The sequence below is a fragment of the Phalacrocorax carbo genome, chromosome 19 (assembly GCF_963921805.1).
Source record: "Phalacrocorax carbo chromosome 19, bPhaCar2.1, whole genome shotgun sequence".
Lineage (NCBI taxonomy): Eukaryota > Metazoa > Chordata > Aves > Suliformes > Phalacrocoracidae > Phalacrocorax > Phalacrocorax carbo.
Window position 1 is genome coordinate 709943 of NC_087531.1, and position 23941 is coordinate 733883.

The window sequence follows — 23941 nt, forward strand, 5'->3', positions numbered from 1 at the left end:
GAGGCGGGGCGGGGCGCGGCTAGTGAGGCAGCCCAATGAGGACGAGAGGCGGGGCGGCGCTGGGCGGGGCGGGCGCAGGCAGCCAATGGGGAGAAGGGGCGTGGCGGCGCCGGGCCCTGCCGCCCGCCCGCGGGGAGAGCAGCCGCCGTGCGGGCACCGAGCGCGCCCCGGCCCCGCCGCAGCCCGAGCCCCGGGCGGCCGCGGTTGCTATGTGGCTTCGCGGTGTACGGCCTCCACCGGGTAAGCGGGGACGCGCAGCCGCACCGACCCCGCGGCCGGTACCGGGACCCCAACAGCTCCCTCCTCCGTACGCCACCGGTACCGGGGTCGGGGTCTCCCCCCGCACTCGAGGGTTGGGCGGGACCGGGGCCGGGACCGGGGCCGCGTATTAGCCGCGTTCCTAGTGCGCGCTGGGACCCCCGCGACCGCTTGCTGGGCGGACGGGAGCGCCCCCTCCCCCCGCGGCCGGTTACCGGTCGTTTTCCCCGCGCGGGGCCGGGCCCCCCGCCCCCGCCCCGGCGCCCGTCCCCTGCGGGCGTTACCGGCCCGGCCGGTTAGAGCCCCCCGCACCCAGTCCCGGTGGCGGCTCTCAGCGTGGGGACGGGACGGTGTTGCCGCTGCCCTGCACCCCTGGCCGGGGCAGCCCCGGGTCCGCGGCCTCCCGGGGCTTCGGCCGGCGGAGGGGGCCGTGGCCGGGCCCCGCGCCGGGCTGGGTGGGGGCCGCTGGCCCAGCCCGGCCCCGTCCTTCCGTGCTGGGTGCAGCCGTTCCCCGCACCCCGCGGTTCGCCGGGCCGGGCTCCCCTCCCCCGGGCCCCGCTGCCCCCGGCCCTGGTTCAGCCCGGGGCCACCGGGAGAGGCACAGCCGGTGCCACGTGCCGCCGGGAGTGGGGCTGGGGCCGGGTTCTGCCCCGGGGATGAGCCCCCTGCCCGCCCCGGGGGTCCCTCCCATCATCCCCTGTCCCTGTCCATCCCAGGGGACGGGCACCAGCCGGGCCCAGGCTCCCCATCTTCCTCATCCTCACTTCGCTCTCGGTGCTGCCCTCGGAGCCCTCTCCCAGGCCGTGGCTTGAGCCCGTCTGGGGTCCGGGGGCAGCGGGCAGGGGCGTCCAGCCACGGCCAGGCCTGGCGTCGGTGGCACAAAGGCCCCGTCCGTCACACCCCCGCCACCACCATGTATTTTTAGCCCGCCGTAGCCGCTGTCGCTCTCGAGCACCTGCCCTGCGGGACGCGGGTGCCGCCACCGCCGCCCGAAATCCCCCACGGCACCACCCGCACGACGGGGAGGCACCGGGCCCCCGCGGCCCCGCGCAGCCGGGACGGACAAAGGGGCACGGCTCAAGGTCACCGCGGCCGCCGGGCTGGGGCCCCTCTGCGAAGGGACAGTCCCCTCGCTCTGGCTTCGCCACGCCGGCAGGCTCCGGCTGCGCTCGGGCTTTGCTTCCGCACAGGGACGTGGCAGCGTGGCCCCGGCACGGCCACGGCCCAGGGCGCTTGAGGAGGCAGCTCCGCTCCCAGCTCTCGGCAGCACCGGTGCTGGCACTGAGTAATTTGGCGATTCGTGGTGAGGCAGAGCTGTGGTGGAGCGGGGCCGGAGGAGCACGTGCCTGGGATGAGTCTCGCTCTGGTTTTGCTCGTGGCTCTCGCAGGCGCAGGGGACTGAGTTCAGATGCGGTGCAGGACGGCTGCACGGCGGGGAGCCTGGCCGTGGCCGGCAAATGGCTGCAGCTCTGGGGCAGTCCTGCCCCACTGCCTCCCCTCCGTGCAGGCAAGATGGAGATGGCTGGGGTAGAGGAGAGGGAACTGAGGCACAGGCAGAGCCGGGGTAGTGCCCGGATGGCCGACCAGCTCCTGCTGCCCCAGTGCCGGCTCCCCTCGGAGGCAGCAGCAGCGGCTGAGGCGCAGCCGGCAGCCCCGGGCTGGCCACGGCGGCGGCGCATTCGCCAGCGAGAGCCGAGCGCGGCAGGGCTGCGAGCGGATGCGGCCGCCGCCGCAGCGAGGCGCGGGGGAAGCAGCTCCGACCTGGCCGCCCAATCGGCAGCAGCACCGGCCCGCGCTGGAAACGGGTTCCCCTTTCCAGAATTTGCGGGATCACGCTGTTGCTGCCAGCTCCCACGTACTGCTGGCTGTCCTGACCCTGCGGCAGGGGCTGCCCGCGTCCCCATCCGGCCCCGGGCCGGTCCCTGCGAGGGTCTGGGGGTGTGTGCGCTCCACCGGCCCCCGGGCAGCAGAAACGGGGTGATTGCCTGGCTGAGTCAATGCCTGTACGTGGCAGTACCGCGGCAGCAGCGTGGCGAGCTCCCTCCCTGCCTTCGGCACAGGAGAGGTCATGCCGAAGTTGTTGAAGCTGTTGCTGGCGGAGCTTTGCCCGTCCGGGGGCTGGGGCCAGCTGCTGGTTGCACTGGGGCTTGGGGTGCTTGGTGCTGTAGGGAGGCTCCAGGCTGGGGTGCCGGGGGTGTTGTGGGGTCCAGCCGTAACGTGCTGGTCGGGTGAAGCAGAGTTGAGCTGCTCACAGCCCCACGTTGCCCCCAAGCACCCACAGCCCCTGGGGAAGGGGAGAAGTGCGGGGGCCACGCAGCAGCCTGTTTGCTGAGGTTCGGAGGAGTGAGGCTCTGCCTGCCTGTCCCACGGGAAGCTGCCCTGGAGCCCTGGGGACACCTGGGTCCCCCTGTGCTTCAGGACCCTACGGAGCGAGGGGCCCCTGTGCCGCCCAGCGCAGACCTCGGTGCCACACGTGCCCTGGCGCTGGCCTGGCAGCTGCCTGCTCCTGCCGTCACAGCGGCCAAGCTCCCTCGCTCTGGTGCAGCGCGTCCCTCGTGTCCCCAGGTGGGGACGTGCCCTGTCCCCCGTGGGGGACCCATCGGGCGGCTCTCCCAGCGCCCTCCCTGCAGGTCTGTTATCTGCAGGCCCTGGATTCCCGGTATCCGCTGCCTGCAGGGCCAGGCAGGGCTATCGGGTCCGGCAGGCCCCTTCCCCCTCCAGCAGCAGGGCCCAGCCTCCCTATCTCATTAGCTCGAGATTAATGAGGCTCCTGCACTGTCTTTAACTCCTTCCTGCTCACCAGCTCCTGCCGGCAGCTCCGCTGACCCTCTTCTCCGCTTCTCCCGCAGGTTTGTGCCGACGCCTGCTGGAAGCCAAGCCGGCTGAGGACTAGAGACGCCTGGCCCCAAGCGGGGGGACACTGCGTTGACCCCGAGGCTGCCGCCCCCCCAGAAAGTGCCCGGTCGGCGAGGGAGGGGGCGATGCGCTGGGCTGCCGCTGCTGCCTGTTGAACCTGTGGAGGTTTTGGTGCCTGCCTGGGGTGCGCTGAGCCAACAGCGGCAGCACCCTGATCCCGACGAGTGGACCTGTGCCTGTGGATCCTGCCGGAGCCCTCAAGTGAAGGAAACATCGAGGCCAGGCTGAGGGGGGCCAGGGGCACGTCCTTCTGCCCTGACCTGGTGGCGATTCCTGCCCTGACAGCCTGACGGTGCTGCAGGCGCTCCGCTCCCCTCGCCCCCTCCCCGGGCCCTGGCAGCCCCCTTGCAGGGCTGCCCCCCTCCCCGACGCTGCCCAGCCTTGGCCTCCAGTCCCGCTGGAGCGCGGCAGCCTGCCGGGCGCTGCCCCCCGCGCCTCCCGGGCATTGCCCCCCGGGTGCATCGCCCCCCGCCCCCCCGGGGACCCGCCGCCCGCCGGCAGAGCCATGAAGCTGCAGGCGGTGATGGAGAACCTGCAGCGACAGCAGCGCGCGCGGCTGCAGCAGGCGCTGGAAGCGCGGCAGCAGGAGCAGCAGCAGCGCTCCACGCCGCCCCCCGCGCAGCCCCCGCCGGCCCCAGGGCAGACCCCCACCAGCACACCGGCCCGGGGCCGCGGCCAGGATCCAGCCCCGGCGCCCTCGGAGGAAGGAGCGGAGCCCGAGAGCGCGCACATCCAGCGGGCACAGATGGCCGCCCTGGCTGCCATGCGGGCAGCGGCCGCCGGCCTCAGCCACTCATCCAGCCCGGGGCTGTCAGATGAGAGCCAGGCCTCTGAGGAGGAGGAGGAGCAGCATGGCGAGGAGGAGGAGGAGGATGGCGGGTACCAGCAGGAGATGGGCTCCGAGGAGGACGAGGAGGATCTGTGAGTATACGCTAGCACAGACTAGCAGCTCTTGTGGGCTCGGGGAAGGGGCAGGGACGCAGTCTGGCCCCAGCGGGTTTTGGCATGGCTGGCTGGGGACGCAGGCGTCCCTTTGGGGCAGGGGAGCGGCTGTGGAGGCTGCCGAGGGGCTGCCTGCGCTGTGTCGGGTGGCCGGGGTCGTGCAGCTTGGGGCAGGGCGGTGAGCTAGCGTTGCTGGGACGTCCGAGCCGGAGGCACCGAAAGCAGCAGCTCGGCTTAGCAGCTGTGATTCCTCATGCTGGGTTGGCGTGGGGCGACATTTCATCTCTGCTCAGAGAGCCATGCTGGGGCTGTGACAGAGGATCCTGGTCTGGCTTTAAATTATGCAGGGCCCTTGCGGCTGCCTCCTCCCAGCCCGTGTCCTCTCCGGGGCAGGGAACAGGCTGGGAGCCATCTGGCACAGCCCCGCTCGCAGCAGAAGCTGCTGGCTTGGGATGCCAGTGGCCAGCGGTGCCCCACGGGGCTGCCACCGCCGATGGGGGTGCGCTGGGGCTTTGCTGGGTTCCCTGCGTGCGGGATGGGTGGTCCCGGCCCTACGGCTGCAGGGTGCCGGTGGGGTGGGCAGCAGGGGAGATGGATCAGCTTTGGGCACCCAGCCCCTGCCTAGTGTGGAACTGAATCTCTCCTCTGCCCCCTGCTCTAGGAAGGGCAAGTGGGATGAAGATGACTTTGAAGAGGACCTGGGTGAAGAAGAGGAGGAAGAGGAAGAGGAGGAGGAGGAGGAGGAAGAGGAAGACTATGAGGAGGAGGAAGACATGGGAGAGGAAGGGCTCAGCTCGACAGAGGCAGTGCGGCCAGGTGCAGGATCCCTGCTGCTCCGCAAGCCCCCGGCACCCCAGCACTACCGGGGCGAGCCGCAGCGGGTGCCGGGCGGGCAGGAGCGGCTGCCCTCCGGACTGGGCCACGCGCAGCCCCCGCTGCCGGCGCCCGACCACGGCGACTGGACCTACGAGGAGCAGTTCAAGCAAGTAGGTGCCTGCCGAGACGCGTGTGCCCCCCCGTGCCCGTCCCTCCCCTGCTCCTCGGCTCTGCCGTAATCCCTGTGTCCTCGAGAGCCGCGGTGAGATGCCTCTGGTGGTGCCTCCTCCAGCAGCGTTCCTCGGGATCGAGCTGCTGGTGGTGCTGCTAAGAAAGTGTTGGATTTCTCCAGGGTTTTAGTGCTTGGGCTCAGCCTTGTCCCTCCCCTGTCACTTTGGTCGGTGGCTCTGGTGCAGGCAGGTGGTGTGATGGGGTTTACCGCAGGGACCTGGGAGGTTTTCTTGCTGAAAATGGTGGAGAAAAACTACCCCAGGCTTGCAGATCTGAAGGGACTCTTGATTTTCCTCTTCTCCACCCTTCCCAAGCCATTTTCGGTGGGGACCTGGCTTACTCACCGTCACCGCGGAGGTGATGCCTGGCGGGACGGCTCCAGCCCTGCGGATGCTTGGGGGCAGAGCTGCTCCCCTGCCGCAGCCAAAATGCCATTGAAGAGTGAAATGGGGGAGAAAGCACCCCGGCTGCCCCTTCTGTCATCTCCCCTGCGCCAGCTGAGCTGGGCTGGCAGGAGGCAGGCACGCTCCCGCTCTCTCCCGGTGCTGGAGCTCGCTGCGCCCCGCTTTCGGCTAATAGAAGGAAATGTGCTGCAAGCTGGGGCTCCCCGGGGGCTGCCCGGTGCCTTTGATGTGTGTGTTTAAATACATCTGAGTTTAGGGCTGGGGGAAGGGACGGGAGCCAACAGCAGCAGATGGGACCCAGATGGAGCGGCCGGGGCACGGTGGCCTTTCGGGAGGGATGCGACAGCCCCAAAAGGGGGAAGGGGCTGCCGGGATCTGCCGGCACATCTGGATGCGGGCAGCCTCATGACGGGGCTGGTGGAGGAAGCACAAGCGAGCGCGGAGCGTGCGGCTGCCCTCCCCGGCACGCTCCTGTCTGGCTGCGGGGAAGGAGGGATGCTTTTGCCCCACGTGTCTCTTGTGCCGCTGCACCCACGCCGCCTCTTCTTCTTGTGGTTTCTCTCTTTTGTGCTTCCTGCCATCGGGGAGCGAGGGACCGGGCACGTGATCTTGTATCTGTGAAAAGGCTTTTTCGATACTGCAGCCGTGATCTTCCTGTTTGTCACCGGGTTGGTGCTGTGCCGGACCCGTGCGCCAGCTCCTGGGGCCCAGCAATCGCTCCCAGCCCTTGGGATCCCATGGGAAAATCTGGGGCTCGGTGGCTGGCGGTGCCAGCAGGACCTGGGCCGTGCTGCTGCGGTGGTCCGTAGGTGTCCCCCTGCTGGGACCTGAGTCCCAGCGCATCCTCTGCCCCCTCTCCATCTCTTCCCCCTAAGCTGCACCAACGAAAGGGGCTGAGCAGCCCCTCTCCCCGCTTTTTGCTTCCCAGTGGAAAGCTTCCCAGGGTCGTCGGGGAGAGCCCGGCACGGTAGTTAATTGCGGAAGCAGCCGGAGGCGGGAGGAAAGCGGCTGCCACCGCTGCGCCGTGGGTGGAGGAGAGGAGGCGAAGCGGCCGGCCGGCAGAGGCTTTCCCCGGCACGTCAGCCCGCCAGCGCGCCGGCGCTTGGATCGTGGCCGCTGGAGCCGGGCCAGGGGGTTGCTCGGCGCAGCGAGCGCTGGCCGGGAGCTCCTCCTGGCCGCCCTCCAACGCGTGCCGCCAAGCGCTCCAGCCCCAGCTCCAGCCCAGCTGGCGCAGCCGGGCCCGCACGGCCTGGGAAGGAGCAGCAGGAATGTAAACAGCGAGTGCCGGCGTGGGGCGGCCGCCGTGGCCCCGGCGCTGCTTGGCAGGGGATGCTTTACCCCTTCCCTGCCCCTGCTCCCGCTGCTGCCGCCCCTTTGCCGCGGTGGAGGCGCGTTAGGGGAAGCCCTGGCAGCACCAGGGTGCCGGTGCCCCGCGGCCGATCGCCCCGCGTGGGAGAGCCAGCGGGGACGCAGTGCCGTAAACGTGGCCGTGCCGGCGCTGGGCCTTCCCTCTGCAGCGGGGAAATGCTGCTCGAGGAAGGCGCTATTTTGGGGTTCCTCTTTTTTTTGGCAAATGAGCTCCTCGCCGCTCATCGCCGGGAGCACCTCTGCTCTCCCAGGCTTGCGGGGAGCGCACGGCCTCCTGCGTGCGTCGGCTGAGCCGGGCCCCCAGCACCTCCCAGGGCTGAGCTGCAGCTGCGTGGGCTCGCTCTGGGGGAGGCGGGTGACTCTGATTTCTTTCCCCCTGCCTCCAAGCTGGCTCGGGTCCCCCCCACAGGCAGCTCGGGGCCGGTGGTCCGGCCCCGGTCCCCACTGCCTCCGGGGCTCTCCAGGTCTGCCTGTGCTGCGGTTTGGGTTCAGCTCTGGACGTGCTGCCACTGGTGAATGGCCCAGTTTGGCGTTGATCCCCTGGCCCGGCTCTCTCTGTGCTTGAGGATGTGGTCGTTGCCAGGCACTGCTGCCGTCCGAGTCCCCGTGCCCACCTCCGCACCAAATCCCCGGGTGCCCTGTGCCTGACGGGGGGCTGTCCCTGTCCTCCACCGCTGGGTTTTATTGACCCATCTGGGACAGATTCCTGCAAACCGGGGCTTGGCCGGGTAGAGCCACGGGGGGCTGGGGGGAGGAGGAGGAGGAGGAGGGGGCCCAGTTCAGGGGGGAGGAAGGGGAGGGCGCGAGGAAGAGTTATGGAGGTTAGGGAGGTTAGGGAGCCGGCGCGTGGCACCTCCCCGTCCCTGGGGACGGCTACTGCGCAGGCAGAGGTCAGCTCGGCGGCTGACCCGGGGCGCTGCCTGCGCGGGCAGCAGAACAAAGGAGCCGTGCGGCGGGGGGCTCAGGGGGCAGCGCCTGCCAAGGGCACGATGGCTCCTCGGTGGGAAAAGGGGCATTTTTGGGGTGGGAGGAGGCTCCCCGTGGGAAATGGCTGTCGTGTCGTACTCCCGCGCCGGCCGGCAGCGAGCGCAGGCTTGCTTTCATTTTGATCTTGCGCCTGTTGTAGCCCCGCCAGCGATGGCATGGGGGCGGAGGGGTCCGGTGGGATGTCGGCACGCTGCCGCCGTGCCAGGCTGCGCGGCGGGGCTGGGGCCACATTCGCTCCTGTTTGGCTTTGGGATTGTCTCCAGCCTCACCCCAAAAAGGGTGGCAGGTCCCGGGGGGGTCCAGGGTGATGCCAACGTGTCTGGCTGCCAGCCTGCTGCTGAGCTTGGCGTGGGAGGCTGCTGAGGGCCGTGCCGTGGGGGGGCTGGGGGTGAACCCCACAGGGCACCATGGCTGGGTGCTGGGGCTCACGGGGGCTCGCACCGTGGGTGTTTTCCATCGTGCTGCCGCTCCGGAGGGTGATGCTTATGGCGGGGGAGCCGGGCTTTGACGAGCTGCCGGAGCACGAGCAGCTTAGCCAACCCCTGCCAAAAATCCAGCACTGCTGCATGCCGCCACAAACTGCTGCGTAATGCTGGGGAAAAACCTGCTTTGATGTCTGTGCCCCAGCCCCGGCGGGTGAGCGGGGGGGGGCTCTGCTGCAGCCCTGCGGAGAACCCCCCTCCTGACCTTTCTGTTTCGTTACCGCTATTACTGCGCCCTACTAATACCGGGAGCGTGAGCCCTGGGTGCATCGGCAGCCCACGGGGCTGGAGTTTCCTGCCTCTGCCCCTTTTGGAGTTTCCTGTGCTGCCTGCGACAGGCAGCGGCTGCCTGTGCTGCTCCCCCGGGCGCCTGCACCCAGTCACCCCAGTACGGGAGGGCAGCTGGGGCGGCCGGCGGCAGGGGGTGCTCCCTCCGCTCCTCCTGGCTGCAGCAGCCCCTGCGACCCCTCTGGGGGCCCCATTTGGGGTGCCCCAGGCTAATGTTTAACCCTGTGTCTCTGTCTCCATTCATGGGAAGCGTCGGAGGCTTTAAGAAGCCAGCGTGGTGCTGGGGGGAGGCTCTGCTGGTGGTGGGGTGCCAGCACTTTGGGGCGGGGGGGGGGAGGTTTCTGAAGCTGTCCCAAATGGGGACATCTGAACCGCGCTGGTGGCACGTGGGGGGTGAAAACCTCAGCCCTTATCTTGTGCCAAGCAGCGCTCCCCTGAGATACGGCATTTCAAAGTGCAACGGTTGGGGGGGAAAGAAATAAACTGAAAGCAGCTCTGCAGCCTTGGTGGGTGACACACTGGGTGGTGGGGGCAAAACGGGACCCCCGCCCTGCCTGCTCCCAGGCCTGGGGCCAGCTGGGGCTCTGCACATGGTGGGGCCGCGGAGGCTCCCGGGAAGGTGAAGCTTGGATTTTCCAAGGGGAACTGTGGGAGGGGCTGAGGAAAAGCCCATTTCTCCTCGGGACCCCCAGGGCTCAGAGCCCTGTTAAGGCATGGGGGATCCCCTCGGCCCCCATGGGCAGCAAAGCCCCTGGTGCAGGGCCCTGAACCACTTTCCCCCGTGGTTATTTTTATTTAAAAAGCCCAAAGCTGGCCAGAGGAGCAGGGCTGGGAGCAGGGGCCCTGTGGCCTCTTAATGAGGGTGGGAGGTCCATTTACTTTCTTTAAAATATTGATTAGAGCTTTATTGCATTAGCCAGCCAAGCGGATGAGCTGCCCCCAGGGAGGGCGAGGGGGCCTCTGTGCAGGGAAAGGGGCACCCGAGCGTCATTGCCCACCCGGGGGCTGCCGTCCCCCCACCCCAAAGGCGGTTTTGCTCCGGCTGGTGCTGCAGCGTGGCAGGGGCACAGATAACGGGGAGGCCCTGGGGGCCCCCAGCTGGGTGCTTCTGTGTCGGGCGGAGGCGATTGCGGCGCCTGGCCAGGCTGGTGGCAGATAACAGGGACAAGGAGGGGACCGGAGTGGGACGGGGTGCTGGGGGCTGCCGCTCAGCTGCAGGTGGACCCGTAACCAGGAGGAGGGCTGTGTCCTCCCCCATGACCCCGGCGCAGCCATCCCCTGTCTCGCCCCACGCTACCATCCAGCTCTCTGAAGGGTGTTTCTGGCCAGGGATCCAGCCCGGTAATCAGCTCACAGCACTCAGGGAGCATTCCCGGAGCTGTAATCCCACCAGATCCCCATCCGGGGGTCAGGGACTTCTCCTCGGTGAGAGCAGCTTAGCCGCCGAGTGCCTCCCCCAACCCGACGCCCGGGTGCCCGTGCAGCCGGCTCAGCCCGCGGGTGCGGGTCCCAGCGTCCAGGGACAGCGCGAGGCTGTTAGTCCCAAACCGACCCGGGATAATTAATGAGGTAGGGGAGAGGGGATGTGCCCCTCCTGCCACGGGTGCCCACCAGCACGTTTGCCTGGCTGATTTTGTTTGCTCCCAGGTGCACCGTCCCCCCAGCACCCCTCAGCTTGGGACCGAAGTGGTCCCCCCCAGCCTGGGGGGCTGCCAGCATCCCCCTGAGAGCCCCAGGCTGATTCAAGGGCTGCAGAGGAGGCGGCTGCCTCCCAGCTCCAGCACAGCTGAACTAACAGGAATGAGGGTTTATTTAAAAGAAGGAAAAAAAAAAAAGAGCAGAGACGAGAGCAGGTCCTTTGTCAGCAAAGCAAACAGCCGCCCGGCAGCGGGGCGGTTGGGCAAGGGCGCAGCATTGCTCCATCACCCTATTTCTGGCCCAAACCGCAGGAGAAATGGCAGGCGGTCCTGGGGCCCGGCCGGACGTGCCGCAATCGGAGGCCGGGGTGAGGGGCGGGTGGTGGTTCAGGGACGGGGGGAGCCCCCCGCTCTCCCCGGGCACGTCCCTGACGGTGCACCTGCCTGCGCTGCCCGTGCGGCCGCTCGCCGGATTCTGGGCCTGCCGGAGCAGGGGGTTGGGGTGCAGCTCCCAGCTCAGCTCCTGACCCGCTCCCTGACCCTTCCAATCGGTCACTTAATCTCCCTGCACACGGGTCCCCGCTCCGGACGGAGCTGGCGATAATCTGCCCTGCGCTGGGGCTGCTCGGGGCCGGGGCTCTGCTCCCCGGGCAGGGCAGGCGTGCCGCTCCCCACACGTGCTGTGGGGAGGGGGCTGCCCTATCTCTGGTGATGGTGGTCCTTTGGGAAAGGGCTTCCTTGGCACCCCTCGGCCACTGTGCAGACCCCCACTCAGGCAGCAGCGCTTGCTTTCGGAACACAAACACCTGCGACGTGCCTCCCCGTGCTGCCGCCCGCTCCGGAGCTGCAGTGGGACGGGGTCGGGCAGCAGCTTTGCAGGAGTCAGCATCGCTCTGGTGCTGCGTCAGTCCGTGGCAAAGGAGCCGTGGCAGTGTCCCCCGCCGCCCCCCTCCCCGCCGCGGGTCGCCGGTGAGGCGAGGAAGCAGCGAGGTTTCGGCACTGCTGGAGCTGCTCTGTGGTGATGGTTCCCAGGGCTGATGGCCCGCAGCTGGCTGCCTGTCAAAACCATCTGCGGCTGCTGGAACTCTTCCAGCTCCCACAGGCAGGGCCGGGATGGGCAGGACCCCCCCTTCCCCCTCCCCAGGACCCCCACCGCAGCAGGGACCGCCGGCGGGATCGGAGGAGCGGCGGTCCCACGGCGGACAGAGATGCGGGACCTCGCATTTCAGGAACAGATTTGCAATTAGACAAATCCCCAGCCGGGCGGTGGAAGCCCCGGGTGACTCATCTGGTCTGGCTTACAGCGATCTCCTTTCTAAGGCGATCATTTACATATGGTGGAATTTAAACCCTGGCTCGCCTGCAAGGGCCAGCGAAGCTGCTGCTCCTGCCTGCGCAGCTGCCCCTGCACCCGGGTCGGGCCCTCGCCCGGGGGTCTCGACCTGCTGGCCCTGTTGGGTGTCACCCCGGGGAGGTCTGGGGGCACACGGGGAGGGACAGCCCGAGGAGGGGGCTCGCTGGGTGCCCCAAGGGTTTGCACCACTTTTCCACTGGGAAAAGTTTTGCTTCTCTGGCCACGGTTTCCCTGCATCCGCGCCACGTGGCTCCAGCTCAGCCCGCGCCTGGGGTCAGCCCGGCTGGTGGCGGGGAGCTGCACCAGCAGCGTGTGAGCTCTGGGTGTTGCTCCCCAGGACGAGCTTTCTCAACACTCCACTGAATTAATATTTGCACAAGGTCCGGTGCGATAGCGAGCATGTGTCAAGGGCATGCACCGGCATGCACGCGGTGAGGGCTGGGGGAGCTGCTGCTGCCGGGCTGACTCCCGTCCGTCTGCCCTGGCTGGCGACTCTCGGGGCAGCTCCCCGTCCCCCCACCGCTCGGCGGTGGCCTCTCAGCAGCCCGTGCCACACGTCAGCGTTCAGACACTGAACTGGTTTTTATTTTAGCTGGAGCCCAGCAAGCTGCCGCCCAGCAGGTCCCTCCAAAACCGTCGTTTGAAATGCAATTGCAGCAGGATTCGCTTCCTCCTCTGCGGGAAGGGAAAAAACAGCAACAGCACAGCCGTCCTGGGAGCCAGCGCTGGTCTGGGCCCAGCAGCGCGCCGCACTGGGATGGCTCCGGTGTGTGGACGTGGATCCACACGGAGCGTCCCGGTGGCTGCTGGCTGGCGGGGCAGGAGCAGCCCCGCAGCGTGGCGGGGAGGGCGGCTGACGGTGCGCGGACAATGGGGGGGTCAGGGAGGTTAAACGGCGACTAATTCGCCCATTCAGTGTCCCCCTCCGCGGCATGGTGACACCCGCCGTGTCAGTGCTGACACTGGCCCGCGTCCCCCCAGGTCGCTCGTACGGCTGATCCCGCCAGCCTGGCCGGGGAGGTGGTGGGACTGGGCATGGGGGCTGCACGGGACCCCCACCCTGCCGGGGGGCTCGGTTTGGGACGGGATGCTGCCTGCGGTGCTGTGGGCTCCTGCTCATCCCCATCCCCTGCCTGTGTCTGGTGGGGTGGCTCCCCGGGGACCGTGGCCGGGATGCGGCTGCAGCATCGCTCGGGGGCTTTGCAGGTGCTGCCGGAAGCCCAGGTGGTCTCGGGACCCTCAGCCCTTTGGGGTGATGGCTGGGCATCGGGACTGGGATCGTCCCTGTGCTGCAGGAGCGCCGGTGGATCTGCCGCCCACCTGGTCCCGCAGCCCCCAGCCCAAGGAGGGGCCGCCGGCGGGGAGAGGCACCTGCGGCGGGGCTGCGTCCCGATCCGGGCGGTGCCGACCCGTGGAGGGGACAATGCTGGGAACCAGTGGGAACAATAGTGCCGACGGGAAGCATGGCAGCGAGCGCCCAGTGCTCCCCGGCCCCCTCCCCGGCTCCCCCCCCGCCGCGGAAGCGGCCCCCCGCCCCGGGCAGCCCCGGCCGCAGGAATCCCGCCTGGCCGGTCAGTGGACTCGGCCGGTGGCGGCAGGAGCCGGTCCCGTCCTGTCCCATGCGGGCGAGGCTCCCGGCGTCACCGTCCTGCTCCCAGCCGGCCTTGGAGCTGGCGAGTGAGGTGGTGGGGGGCCACCCCGGGGGATTTTGGGGAGGGGGCGCACACCCCTGCCCCCTGACAGCCGCTTCCCGAGCAGAGGGCATGCTTTGGGGGATTAGGGATGGGGACGGCAAGAGGTGACCCGTCCCTAAGCCGAGCGCTTTATCTGCAGTGGGATCTGTGCCGGGCCAGAATCTCCCTTTGCTGGGAGGGGTTGGTCCCGGCAAACCCGACACCCCCGTGCCCGGGAGGGGCCGTGCTGGTGCTGTCCCCCCCTCACCCAACAGCCCTGCCTGGGGAAGAGGGCTGCGGAGACCCCAGCCCAGAGAAGGGGCTGCCTGGCCTCGGGCACCCCCAGCCCTGACTCAGCCACCATCTTACAGGAAAACGCCTCAACAGCGTCACCCGAAACACTTTTTCGGGGCTAGTCACCAGCCCTTCACTCCAGTTTTCACAAATTACTTTCTTTTTCTAAATAAGTGCCCCCTCTGACTTCAGGTCCTGGCTTCGGCGGGCTGGGGGCTGCGTGCGCCGGCCGGGAGCAGGACGGGAAACACCACCCGCGTGTTTATTCTTCATTAAATAACTCGTTAGTGTTGCGCGGCCTCTCCCCCTCCCGGCGTTGCCCCTCGGCTGTCAGCGGGACAAAGGGACGCTTCCCCGGGGGCCGCTCGGAGGAAGGAAGGAAGAAAAGAAAGAGAGAAGGAGCCCCCCGGCCCCGGCGCACCGCCCGGGCTGGAATCGGTCAGGGAGGACGTTTGCCCTGCTACCTGCCGTGGGCGCCTCGCCGGCGTGGGCTCTCCCCTGCGGCTGCCTTTGTTGTAATTTTTTCCCTAAATACAGAAATTCAGGCCTTTTCAGCCCCTGCGAGGCAGTCGGCCCCGCTGGAGGGGTCACCAGCCCCACCGTCCCTGCTGCTGCGGCCCTTGGGGGTCTGTCCCCCCCCCCAGCTCACGGCGTGCACGTCCCAAACCAGTTTCGAAGAGAAGGGAGGAAAGCTGGGAGTGTCGAGACTTCCTGGCGATGGAAAAGAAACTTGAAAATTATTCCCTGAGGCTTGAAAACCCGGAACCGAGCAGGGGCGGGGGGTGTTTTTAACTCGGACGCTGGGACACGGACTCCTGCAGACTCAGCCCTGCGCACCCCTGCTCTCTGGCTGGGGGTCCCTGTGACCGCTGGTGGGGCAGGCGTGGGGGGTCCTGCTGGTGGAGAGGCTCCCCAGACTCCAGAATAAGCCCCGGCTTTACCAGTGCCGCGCTCTCGGAGCCTCGTTAAATGGCGCTTCCCCTCCCTTCTTTAATTGCACTCCTCGCCCGCAGCTCGGAGGGGCCGACAGCGGGGGAGCGGTGGGCTGCTCGGAAGGGGGGGCGTTATCTCGGTCCCTCCCGGCGGACCCCCGGCACGCACTGCTCCCGTGCCGAGGGCTCTCTCCTGCATTCCTGGCATTGCCGAGGGGCCGCCTCCCCGGCAGCCCTTTGAAAGCCAACGGGTTGGGATTTTCCTGTAATCTGGTTTGAAACGTTAATCCAGTCATCCACACCAAACGCCGGGCCGGCATCCTGCCGGGGCGCTGGGGTGCGGGGTCAGCGCCGCCCACCCCGCCCGCCACCTTCCTAATTCCTCCTCCACTTAATTATATATCTGCTGGCAACGGCCATCTGGCACCTCGTCCTCAGCCGGCCGCAAGGACGGAGGGCTGCACGGATGGGGGTTGCACCGGCGGCGAGGCGGGTCGGGCACCGCGGCGCAGAGCCAGCCGTGCCGGCGGTGCCGGGCGTTTGCCCTGTGCTGGGCGAGCACTGGGAGCACCGGCTGCACGGGAATGGATCCCCCAGCCCGCGGGGCTCTTCGGGAGGTGGGGGGCATCTCCCATCCCCCTGGCCAGGCTGGGGTCGGCTGTGCCTTGGCATCCCCTGGCACCACGCTCTTGCCGTGGGGACCCGTCAGCGGGGCGGCATGGCCGGGTGCACTCCCCACGGTAAGAGGATATTCTTGGGGCAGCTGCGTTACAGATTAAGTCGTTTCCACCTCCCTGCGGCCTCCCTAATTACGAAATGTAAATCTATTGAGTCAGCGGTGGCAGGGCGGCCTCTCCCCGCGGCTCGCTGCCTGGCGGCCGGCGTTACCTTTGCACCGAGCCTCCCCGCCTCCGCCCACGCTTCCCCAGCGAGGAACCGCGCTTTGTGCCCAGCGGAGGCCATGCTCGAGCGTTGCAAGCAGGGCATCGGCACCAGCCGGGGATCGGCACCAGCCGGGGATCGGCACCAGCCGGGGATCAGCACCTGCTGATTTCGGTCCGGTGGTGCCAGCGGCAGCCGGTCTGCGCCGAGCCCGGCTGCGTGCTCAGTTTCACATACTGCTGAAACGAGAACATGTTTCTGTTCCTCAATTTTTATTTTGAGACCCAATATCTAAGCTTTCCTGCGATGCCCATGCTGCCTTTCGGTGTTTGCAGGGTGCGCGGCTCCTCTGCTGCGTCCTTGCCAGCACGGGAGCGCCGCGGGCTGCCAGCGAGGTGTCTCGGCAAACGTGGGATGCTGTCAATGCAATCCTGCGAGGGGCTGCTGGAAGTCGCTCATCTCTGCCCTCTTCCACGTCTGTGCCTGTGCCCGGGGGCACGGGGCGACGGGGGCGGCTTGGCGGATGCTGCTGGGCCACACGGCGCCCACCGCGGTGAGGCAGGGCATGTCCTGGCCATGGCGGGACACGTCCTCGCCTCGCGGCGCTGCTGGCTGAGCGCCCCAGGAAGCTGCCCTCACACCGGGCGGTTCTGCTGGCATCGGCAGAGCCAGACGAGGGTCCGGGGGGGCTCCTGGGGGCGCAGCCGGGGAAGCACCTGGCACAGGGGAGCCCTGGCCCGGCTGAGCCCCTCTCCCCGCTCCGGGGTGGCCGTGGCCGGCGAGCAGCAGCCGAGCACGGTGGAGCTGTCGAAATCTCACTGGTAACCACAAGCGGCAGCTTGCGAAACGTCCTTTGCCCGGCAGCCGCGGCTGGGTGTGCCGGCAGGGCTTTGAGGGCGCCGGGCGGGAGCGGGGCTCCCTCTGCTCGCTGGCCCTGGCAACCCGCCGCAGCGGGTGGAGTTCGGCGTGGGACCACCAGGGCCGGCGGGTGGTGGGGGGCGCACGGAAGGACGGCACATGGGGCAGCCGCCCACCGGCTGCTGCTAATCCCCGCGGCCCGGCTGGCGCGCGCTTTCCTCAGCTGACGGTTAATTTTCTTTCATCCTCTTAAACGTGTCCGTTCCCCTCAGGACTGAGCCCGGGGGGGCTCACGGCCAGGGGGGTCGCGGCAGTAAATGAACTGGCGCGTTTATCCCTTCCCAAACGCAGCCAGAGCTCCCACCTGCAGCTGGGAGAGAGCGGCTTTATTTAAGAGCTGGCTTTATAAAAATTGAATGAACCAATGTTTTCATAAACGGCTAATCGATTTTTAGAGCTCTGCAGGTTAATAGGTTGCTCGTGACCTCCTTGTGCTGCGCCGGGCGCGGTGCCGGGACGGCTCCGCGTTCGGTGCTGGCCAGTTGTGCCCGTGCCCTGCTCCAGTTTGGGGCCCCAGGCCCTGGGGATGGCACGGGGGCCGAGGCCAACGCCGCTGCCGGCTCTCCCCAGGGACTGGCGAAACCCTGCCAGTGCCGGGGCCATGGCCCCATCCTGCCAGCGCTTCTGGTTTTTCACATTGTCCTTTCTCCCGGGCAGGAGGGCAATGGTTTTCCAGCTCCCCCTCCCCTCCACTGCGCCCCGGCACTTCTCCCTCACGGGTTTGTATTTAATCCCTCGGCTGGGCTGAGCGTGCCCCGGCTGCCCGGCACGCTGCCTGCCGCTCCTGTGTCTGACACGTGGGAGCTGTGGCAGCGCTGGCGCTGCCCCGTGGGCTGGGGGTCCCCATGGGCTGGGGGTCCCTGCGCCGCTGGGGGTCCCCACGGTGCTCTGGTGCAGCCACGGTGCTGGTGCTGGGAGGCTGCAGCCTCTGCCCCAGCTCCTGCAGCTCAGGCAGGGCTGTCGCCCCCTTAGTGGGGTTAATGGGGCGCTGGGGGTTTAGGCTTGGGGTGAACCGTGGGGGGCGGCAGGGGTGCCACGGGCGGTGGAGCCGCTGTCTCGAGTGCGGCCCCATGGGCACTGGGGGGCTCAGCGCCCCACAGGATCGTGCCACGGCAGCAAGTGCCGGGGAAGCCCTTTCCCCATGTGCGGCTTTTGGAGCCGCTTGAGGAAATGGGGGAGGCTGGACTGGCACCGGCCCAACGCCCCCCGGCCGGTCGGGAGCAGCCTGCACGATTCCGCCCGAAAAACCACCGTGGTGCCCGCCGTGCCACATCCTGCCCCGGCCCTGCCGGGGGGCACGGCTCCGCTCCCGCTGCGCTGCGGTCCCTCCGGCTGCCCCTGCAACACGTACCCCTCGCTGGGGCGGGAGAGGGGTTTTGAGGAGTCTGGGCTGGCAGCGGCTCCTGCCCCTTCCCTGGGGGTTTGCTGGGGGCAGGGCAGCCTTGCGAGGTTTCCAGGGGAACTGGGGGTTTATGGCTTTCCTGCAGCGCCCTGCCCCTCTTATCGCATGGCCCCATTGATCCCTTTGATCGGCACTGGCGGGCGAGTTCAGCCCTGCCGGATCCGGATCCTCCCGGGGGGCAGTGGGAGGAGGGGGCTCGCACCCCTCTCTCACAGCTGGGACAACGACCACCCTGCCGGTCCCGGTGCCGCCGGGGAGCCGTGCCGGGCATGCCAGCGGGACGAGCGGGGCGTATCGGTGACCCAGTAAACGTGCTGATGTGCCGCCGCGTGGTTGGCGGCCCCGCGGTGCTTGCCTGGTGAGTTACGTGGTAATATTTATAGCCCCCCTCCCGGCTGCCGCCGCGGCGGCTCCGCTGGCAGTTGTTTAAAGTTGTCATTGAGAAAAGCGGGAGCCGCTCGGCACCGAGGGGCCGGGGGCGGCGGGGCGAGGGCTGCGGCGTCCATCCCCGTGGCGTCTGGGCAGTGCCTGCCCCGTGCAGCCCCTGCTCTGACACCCTCCCCTGGGGGGCCGGGATTATCCACCAGCCTCTGGGCAGAAACCGTGCTGGGCTTCGGCAGCCAGCACCGGGGAGAGGCAGAGCCGGCGTGGCGGGCCTGCCTGCGTGCCGGGGCGCTCAGGCCAGCAGATCCTGCTGCCATAAATCAGGCAGGAATGTGCCGGGCTGTCGTGTGCGGGGTGGGGTCCCGACAAAAGCTGCCCCAGCAGAACCGGGTGCTCGAGGCGCGGCTGCGCCAGAAGCCTTGCCCAGGTCTGCCTGCCCCGGCTCAGAAAGACGCGTGTGTCGCACGGTGTGCCGCGGTGCGGTTCGTCCTGCCGGGTTTGCTCCAGCAGCCGTGCCTTGAGCAGCGCGGCGGCCTGGGGGGGGAGATGCTCTTGCAGGAGGAGAGGCTGCCAGCCCTGTGGCTGCTGCCCAGTGGGCACAAAGCCTCGCCGGGGAGCCTGTGCTCAGCGTCGGTCTCGCCAGGGAGAGGGGAGCAGGGTCTGCCAGGCAGCCCACCAGCCAGCGGTGTGCCACGGCCGGGTGGGCGTCCTGTGACCAGGTCCAGCTCAGCACCCTCCTCGCCTCGTCACAGCCCTCCTTTGCCAGGGCTGTACCCCCAGGGACCCCCTCCGAGCACACCGCGGCAGGCGCGAGCTTCCACCGTGGCCCACGAGCTTGTGCCGTGGCACAGGAGGTCACACCACAGCACACAAGCTCACGCAGTGGCGCACGAGCTCGCCGGCTCCCGGCGCTGCAGGTGCAGGGGAGGGATCGCACCGAAGCATTGCTCCGCTCTGTGCAGAGCACACGGTGGATGCTAAAAATAACCGGGATCGGCATTCTCGGGAGGAGCCGGGGGCCGATGGCGGTGCTCGCGGCGTGAGAGTTGCTCTGGCCTGCGGGTGAGGCGTGGGGCAGCACTGTGATTTCGGCGCCGGCGTTTCGGGGCCGAGCTCTGAGCATCGTCCCAGGGCTTCTGCCAGGGCATGGGCGCGCGTCAGCCCCCAGCCGCAGGGACCCTCAGGATCCCGTAGCCCCATGCAGGGCCCCCCCCGAGCCGAACGGCGAGCTGAAGGGCTCAGGCCGGTGGGCACAAGCCCCAGGGATGCTGCTTCAGGAGGGTTGGGGGTCTCCACGTGGCGGGGGGTGGCAGTGGGCACAGGTAAGGGTTTTTTCTGAGCATTTTTCTCCTCTCGTTGTGCAGCTGTATGAGCTGGATGGTGACCCCAGGAGGAAGGAGTTCCTGGACGACCTCTTCAGCTTCATGCAGAAGCGAGGTGAGCCCCCTCGCGTGCCTACCCTGCTCCCCGCCCCCCGGGGCCGCCGGCTCATTTCCTCACCCCTCGTTACAACCCCGAGGTCACAACTCCGGACGGGCCGCTGGTTAATTTTCAACCTCTTTGCACAGCAGGGTCAAACCTGCCGGGCCGGATCCTGCACCAGCCCCTGCGGCCCCCCTCGCCCAGCCCCTCTCCCCGCACCCATCGTATCCGGGGACCTGCAGCCCCTTCCCCGCAGGGTCCGGCCCCTCCTGGGCGCCTTGCCCCTGGCTTTGCCTCCCCCCGCTGCTCCTTCCCCGGGTTATTGCAGAGGGTGAAGGCCCCCCACCCCGTTCTAGCTCTGCCCGGGCTGGCAGGGGGTGGGTGCCGGGGGGCCGAGGGGGTTGTAAAGGGCTGAAAGTGAAGCGTTCGCCTGGTCGAGGGTCTGGTTCCTGCGTGGAAAACAGCGCTGGAAATGCTGACGCATCGCTGCCTTCAGCCTTTTGTCAGGCAGGCGTTGGGGGAAGCACGTGTGCGTGCGCGGGGGGGCCGGGGAGCCGCCGTCCCGCGCCGCCGGAGCCGGCTGCGTCCCGCCGGGGCCCTCCCTGAGCCCCCTTGCCCACCGGCCAGAGACGCCTGGGAGGGAGGAAGCACTGCAGCCCCTTCCCCGGCGCTGGAGGGGTGACACCCCCACCCCTGCCGTGCACATGCGGCTCCGCGGGACCCTCGCGGCCGGGAAGCGCTGCTGCCGTTATAAATAACTCGTGTTGCCGGGTGCTGCCGACCTCAGCCTGAGAAACCACGTTCAGACCCATTTTGGGGGCTGTGGCTGAAAACTGCAAGTTTCTGTTTCCTTTGTGCATGGGGCTGATGCTCAGCAAGGTGGCAGCGAGGGGGGGGTCCCGAGGGGGGAAGAAGGAGATGGTGGGAAGGAAAGGAGGAGCAGGGGCACCCCGGCCCCCACGTACCTCGTGCGGGGTCTCGCCAGCTTCCCCCTGCTTTGCCCCGGGGGTGAGAAAGCAGCAGCCCAGACCCGCTCTCTCCTCCCCCCGCTCCCCAGGGACCCCCGTCAACCGGATCCCCATCATGGCCAAGCAGGTGCTGGACCTGTACATGCTGTACACGCTGGTGACGGAGAAGGGCGGCCTGGTGGAGGTGATCAACAAGAAGCTGTGGCGGGAGATCACCAAGGGGCTGAACCTGCCCACCTCCATCACCAGCGCTGCCTTCACCCTGCGCACCCAGTGAGCGGCGGGGGGCTCGGCGCGGCGGGCTGGGGAGGGGGGCAACTCCGGCGGAGCGGGCGCTGCCCTGTGCGGGGTGCTGGGGGGGACCCCGCTCTGGGGATGGTGGAGTGGGAAGGGGTGGCACTGAGGGAGTGGGCAGCACGCGGGCAGGGGGTGCCCAGCCGCCACGTCACCATCCCATCCCTTTCCGCCGGCAGGTACATGAAGTACCTGTACCCCTACGAATGTGAGAAGCGAGGGCTGAGCAACCCCAATGAGCTGCAGGCAGCCATCGACAGCAACCGGCGGGAGGGCCGCCGGCAGGGCTTCGGCAGCTCCCTCTTCACCTACTCGCCCGGCGGCACCCACGGCCTCCTCTCCTCCCCCAAGCTGCCGGTGCCGGCGCTGGGGCTGGCCTCCGCCACCAACGGCGGGTCCATCGCTCCCGTCCAGAAGATCAAGAAAGGTAAGGGTCTCCACGGGGTCATTGAAAAGGGGCAGAGCTGGGTGCTGTGGGCTGGGGGGGTCACACTCCCCTCCCCTCCCCAGCCTCCGGGCACCGGGGCTTGTTTTGGGGACCCTGACTCCAGTCACCCGGCTCTGGCTCCCCTTTGGGGGGCGGGAGGTGCTGGGCAGCCCCCGGCGTGGACACAAGGCACGGAGAGACCCAGAGCTGACGTGCCCGTGGGCAGGGACACCCCGGGGCGGTGGCAGCCGTCCATCCCTGTCCCCCGTGTCCCTGACCGCCCGCTCTGCCCCTGCAGAGGAGGACTCCCCCATCCCCATCTCCATGCCCAGCCGCCTCCCCGTCTCGCTGGCCGGCCACCCCGTGGTGGCAGCCCAGGCCGCCGCGGTGCAGGTGGCGGCGGCCGCCCAAGCCGTGGCGCTGGAGCAGCTGCGGGAGAAGCTGGAGTCGGGGGAGCCCCCGGAGAAGAAGATGGCGCTGGTGACGGACGAGCAGCAGCGGCTGATGCAGCGGGCGCTGCAGCAGAACCTCCTGGCCATGACGGCCCAGCTGCCCATGAGCATCCGCATCAACAGCCAGGGCACCCGCTCGCCAGGTCAGTGCCGGCCCCGGCCCCCCGCCCCGGCAGAGCCGCCGCGGCCCCCCGATCCCGGCGGGATCCGTAACGCGGCTCTCCCCCGGCAGAGAACCGCCAGGACTCCGCCGCCGGCCTGAGCAGCAACGGCACCAACAGCATCAGCATGTCGGTTGAGATCAACGGTATCGTCTACACAGGTGAGGGGGGCTCTCCCCTCTGCCGCCCCCGGCAGCCCCCACCGCCGCGCACCACCCGGCCTCGCTCCCGCGGGCGCTCGCCCCGGTTCCGCGGCGTGTGCAGGCAGCGTTGGCACGGCCGTGCCGCCCCCCGGCTCAGCCCCCCCGCTCTCTCCCCAGGTGTGCTGTTTGCCCAGACGCCCGGCCCTTCCTCCTCCTCTTCCTCCTCCTCCTCCTCGCTCCCCTCCTCTGCCTTCAGCAAAGGCAACGGCGGCAGCGGCGGCAGCCGGAGCAGCAGCAGCGGTGGCGGCGGCGGGGTGGGGAGCGGCGGCGGCGGCGGCGGCGTCCCCCCCGCGGCCCCCGCCGGGCTGGCCGTGCCCCCCAGCTCTACCTCCAACAACGCTTCGCCTTAACGCCCCCGGCCCCCCCGGCCCCTTCCCCCAGCGCCCGCGGCCGCGGCCGGGGGCAGAGCTCGCCCTGCCAGCCCTCGCCCGGCGGCAGCCGGGGCGCGGGGGGCCGGGGTCTCACCGGGGTCTGGCCGGGCACTGCCCTTGTTCTCATGTTGGTTGGGTTTTCCTTTGCGAGGAGAAAAGCTTTAGCCCGGGGTTTTGCCGGAGCCGCCGGCTGTCCTGCTGCGCCGCGCCGGTCCGGGACCGTTTACCTCACTCACATCACACTTTGCACTGTACATTTATTATTATTATTATTATTATTATTTTTTAACTCGTGTTACCTCCAGACAGACGCACGGACGCCTGCCGACGCGAGCTTTAGTGAAACCCCCCGGCACTCTCTAAAGGAAAAATAGATAAAAAAAAATTGGAAATCGGGAGATATTTTATTCATTTAGATCCTTTTCCCTCCCCCTTTATTTTGAGAACTACACTCACTATATGGGATTTTAAGAGGTTGTTGTTTGATTGTTTTGTTGTAAATAGCTTCTATTTTATTCTCTAAAAAGAAAAGAAGAGAAAAGAATCGAACTTTAACATGCAAATGATATATATTAGTGTTCATCAGGGAAACGGGAGCTTGGAAACCGCGTAACCTCCTTTCTCCTCTCCTCTCGTTGCTGTCGGTGGCCGGGTCCAGCTCCGCTCCTTCCCCCGGGAGCCCCGAGACTCTGCGCGGGGGGCTGGGGGTCTGGCCCGCCTTTGGGGGTGCCGTGGGAGGGGGACACGCTGCCCATCCCACCTGGCCGGCGCATCCTTGGGAACCCGCTGCTTTCAGGCTGTCGCTTTATTTCCTCAGCAGAGAAAATTGAGCCGAAAGCCGTCACACACACACACACCCCCCCCCGCCACCGAACCCCCAACCCACGCTGGGGATGGGGATGGGGGGGTCTGGCGTTAAACCGCGGTGGCAGCGGCAACCCGGGCTTTACCGCGGGGCTGATTTGCTCAGCGAAGGCGGGATGCTCCCCCCTGCATCCCCCCAGCATCCCCACAGGGTGTGTGTGGGGGGGAAGCGGGGCCAGGAGCCGGGCTGTGAGCAAATCTTTATTTTTATTCCCCGTCCCCCTCCCCGATACTAGTGTGCGAAGCCGATTCGGGAGTATTTTCCTCCAAAAATAAGCAGCTTGGTGAGAGCAGGATCCGGGCGGTGTATGGTGGGGGCGGGGTTCTAGAGGGGACCGGTGTAAAATACCCAATTTAGCAACGGGATGCAGGAGCCTGTATCCACGTTGGGGATGCTCGGGGGGGCGGTGGGATGCTCCGGAGGTCCCGAAGGATGCAGAGCATCCTTCGGGACCTCCGGAGCATCCCACCGCCCCAGCCCTGAGGGTTTATTTGAAGCATCCAGCCGGCCAGGTTTCAGGTTTTTTGCAATTTTTTAGACTTTTTTTTTTACACCCCCCCCCTCCTTCGCCTCCAAAAAGTTCGCCCACATCTGCGTGAGACACAATCGC

At 68.1% G+C, this 23941-nt stretch overlaps 1 protein-coding gene across 1 annotated transcript; it reads left to right on the forward strand.

Moving 5' to 3' along the window:
• The first annotated feature begins 99 nt into the window (after positions 1–99).
• ARID3A (AT-rich interaction domain 3A) lies at positions 100–23558 on the forward strand. Its single transcript, XM_064469695.1, has 9 exons — positions 100–240; positions 3108–4095; positions 4778–5102; positions 19533–19605; positions 20648–20831; positions 21032–21279; positions 21578–21874; positions 21964–22053; positions 22213–23558. Exons 2-9 carry the CDS (start codon positions 3680–3682, stop codon positions 22443–22445), a joined length of 1866 nt encoding a protein of 621 aa, XP_064325765.1. The 5' UTR covers positions 100–240; positions 3108–3679; the 3' UTR covers positions 22446–23558.
• The last annotated feature ends 383 nt before the right edge of the window (positions 23559–23941 follow it).

What these genes read in the sequence shown, in the direction of transcription:
- ARID3A (XM_064469695.1), top strand. Translation starts at nt 3,680, where the DNA reads ATGAAGCTGCAGGCGGTGATGGAGAACCTGCAGCGACAGCAGCGCGCG. An exon ending in GAGGAGGACGAGGAGGATCT is followed by an intron (nt 4,096 to 4,777) that starts GTGAGTATACGC and finishes CCCCTGCTCTAG; the next exon opens with GAAGGGCAAGTGGGATGAAG. An exon ending in CCAGGGCACCCGCTCGCCAG is followed by an intron (nt 21,875 to 21,963) that starts GTCAGTGCCGGC and finishes CTCCCCCGGCAG; the next exon opens with AGAACCGCCAGGACTCCGCC.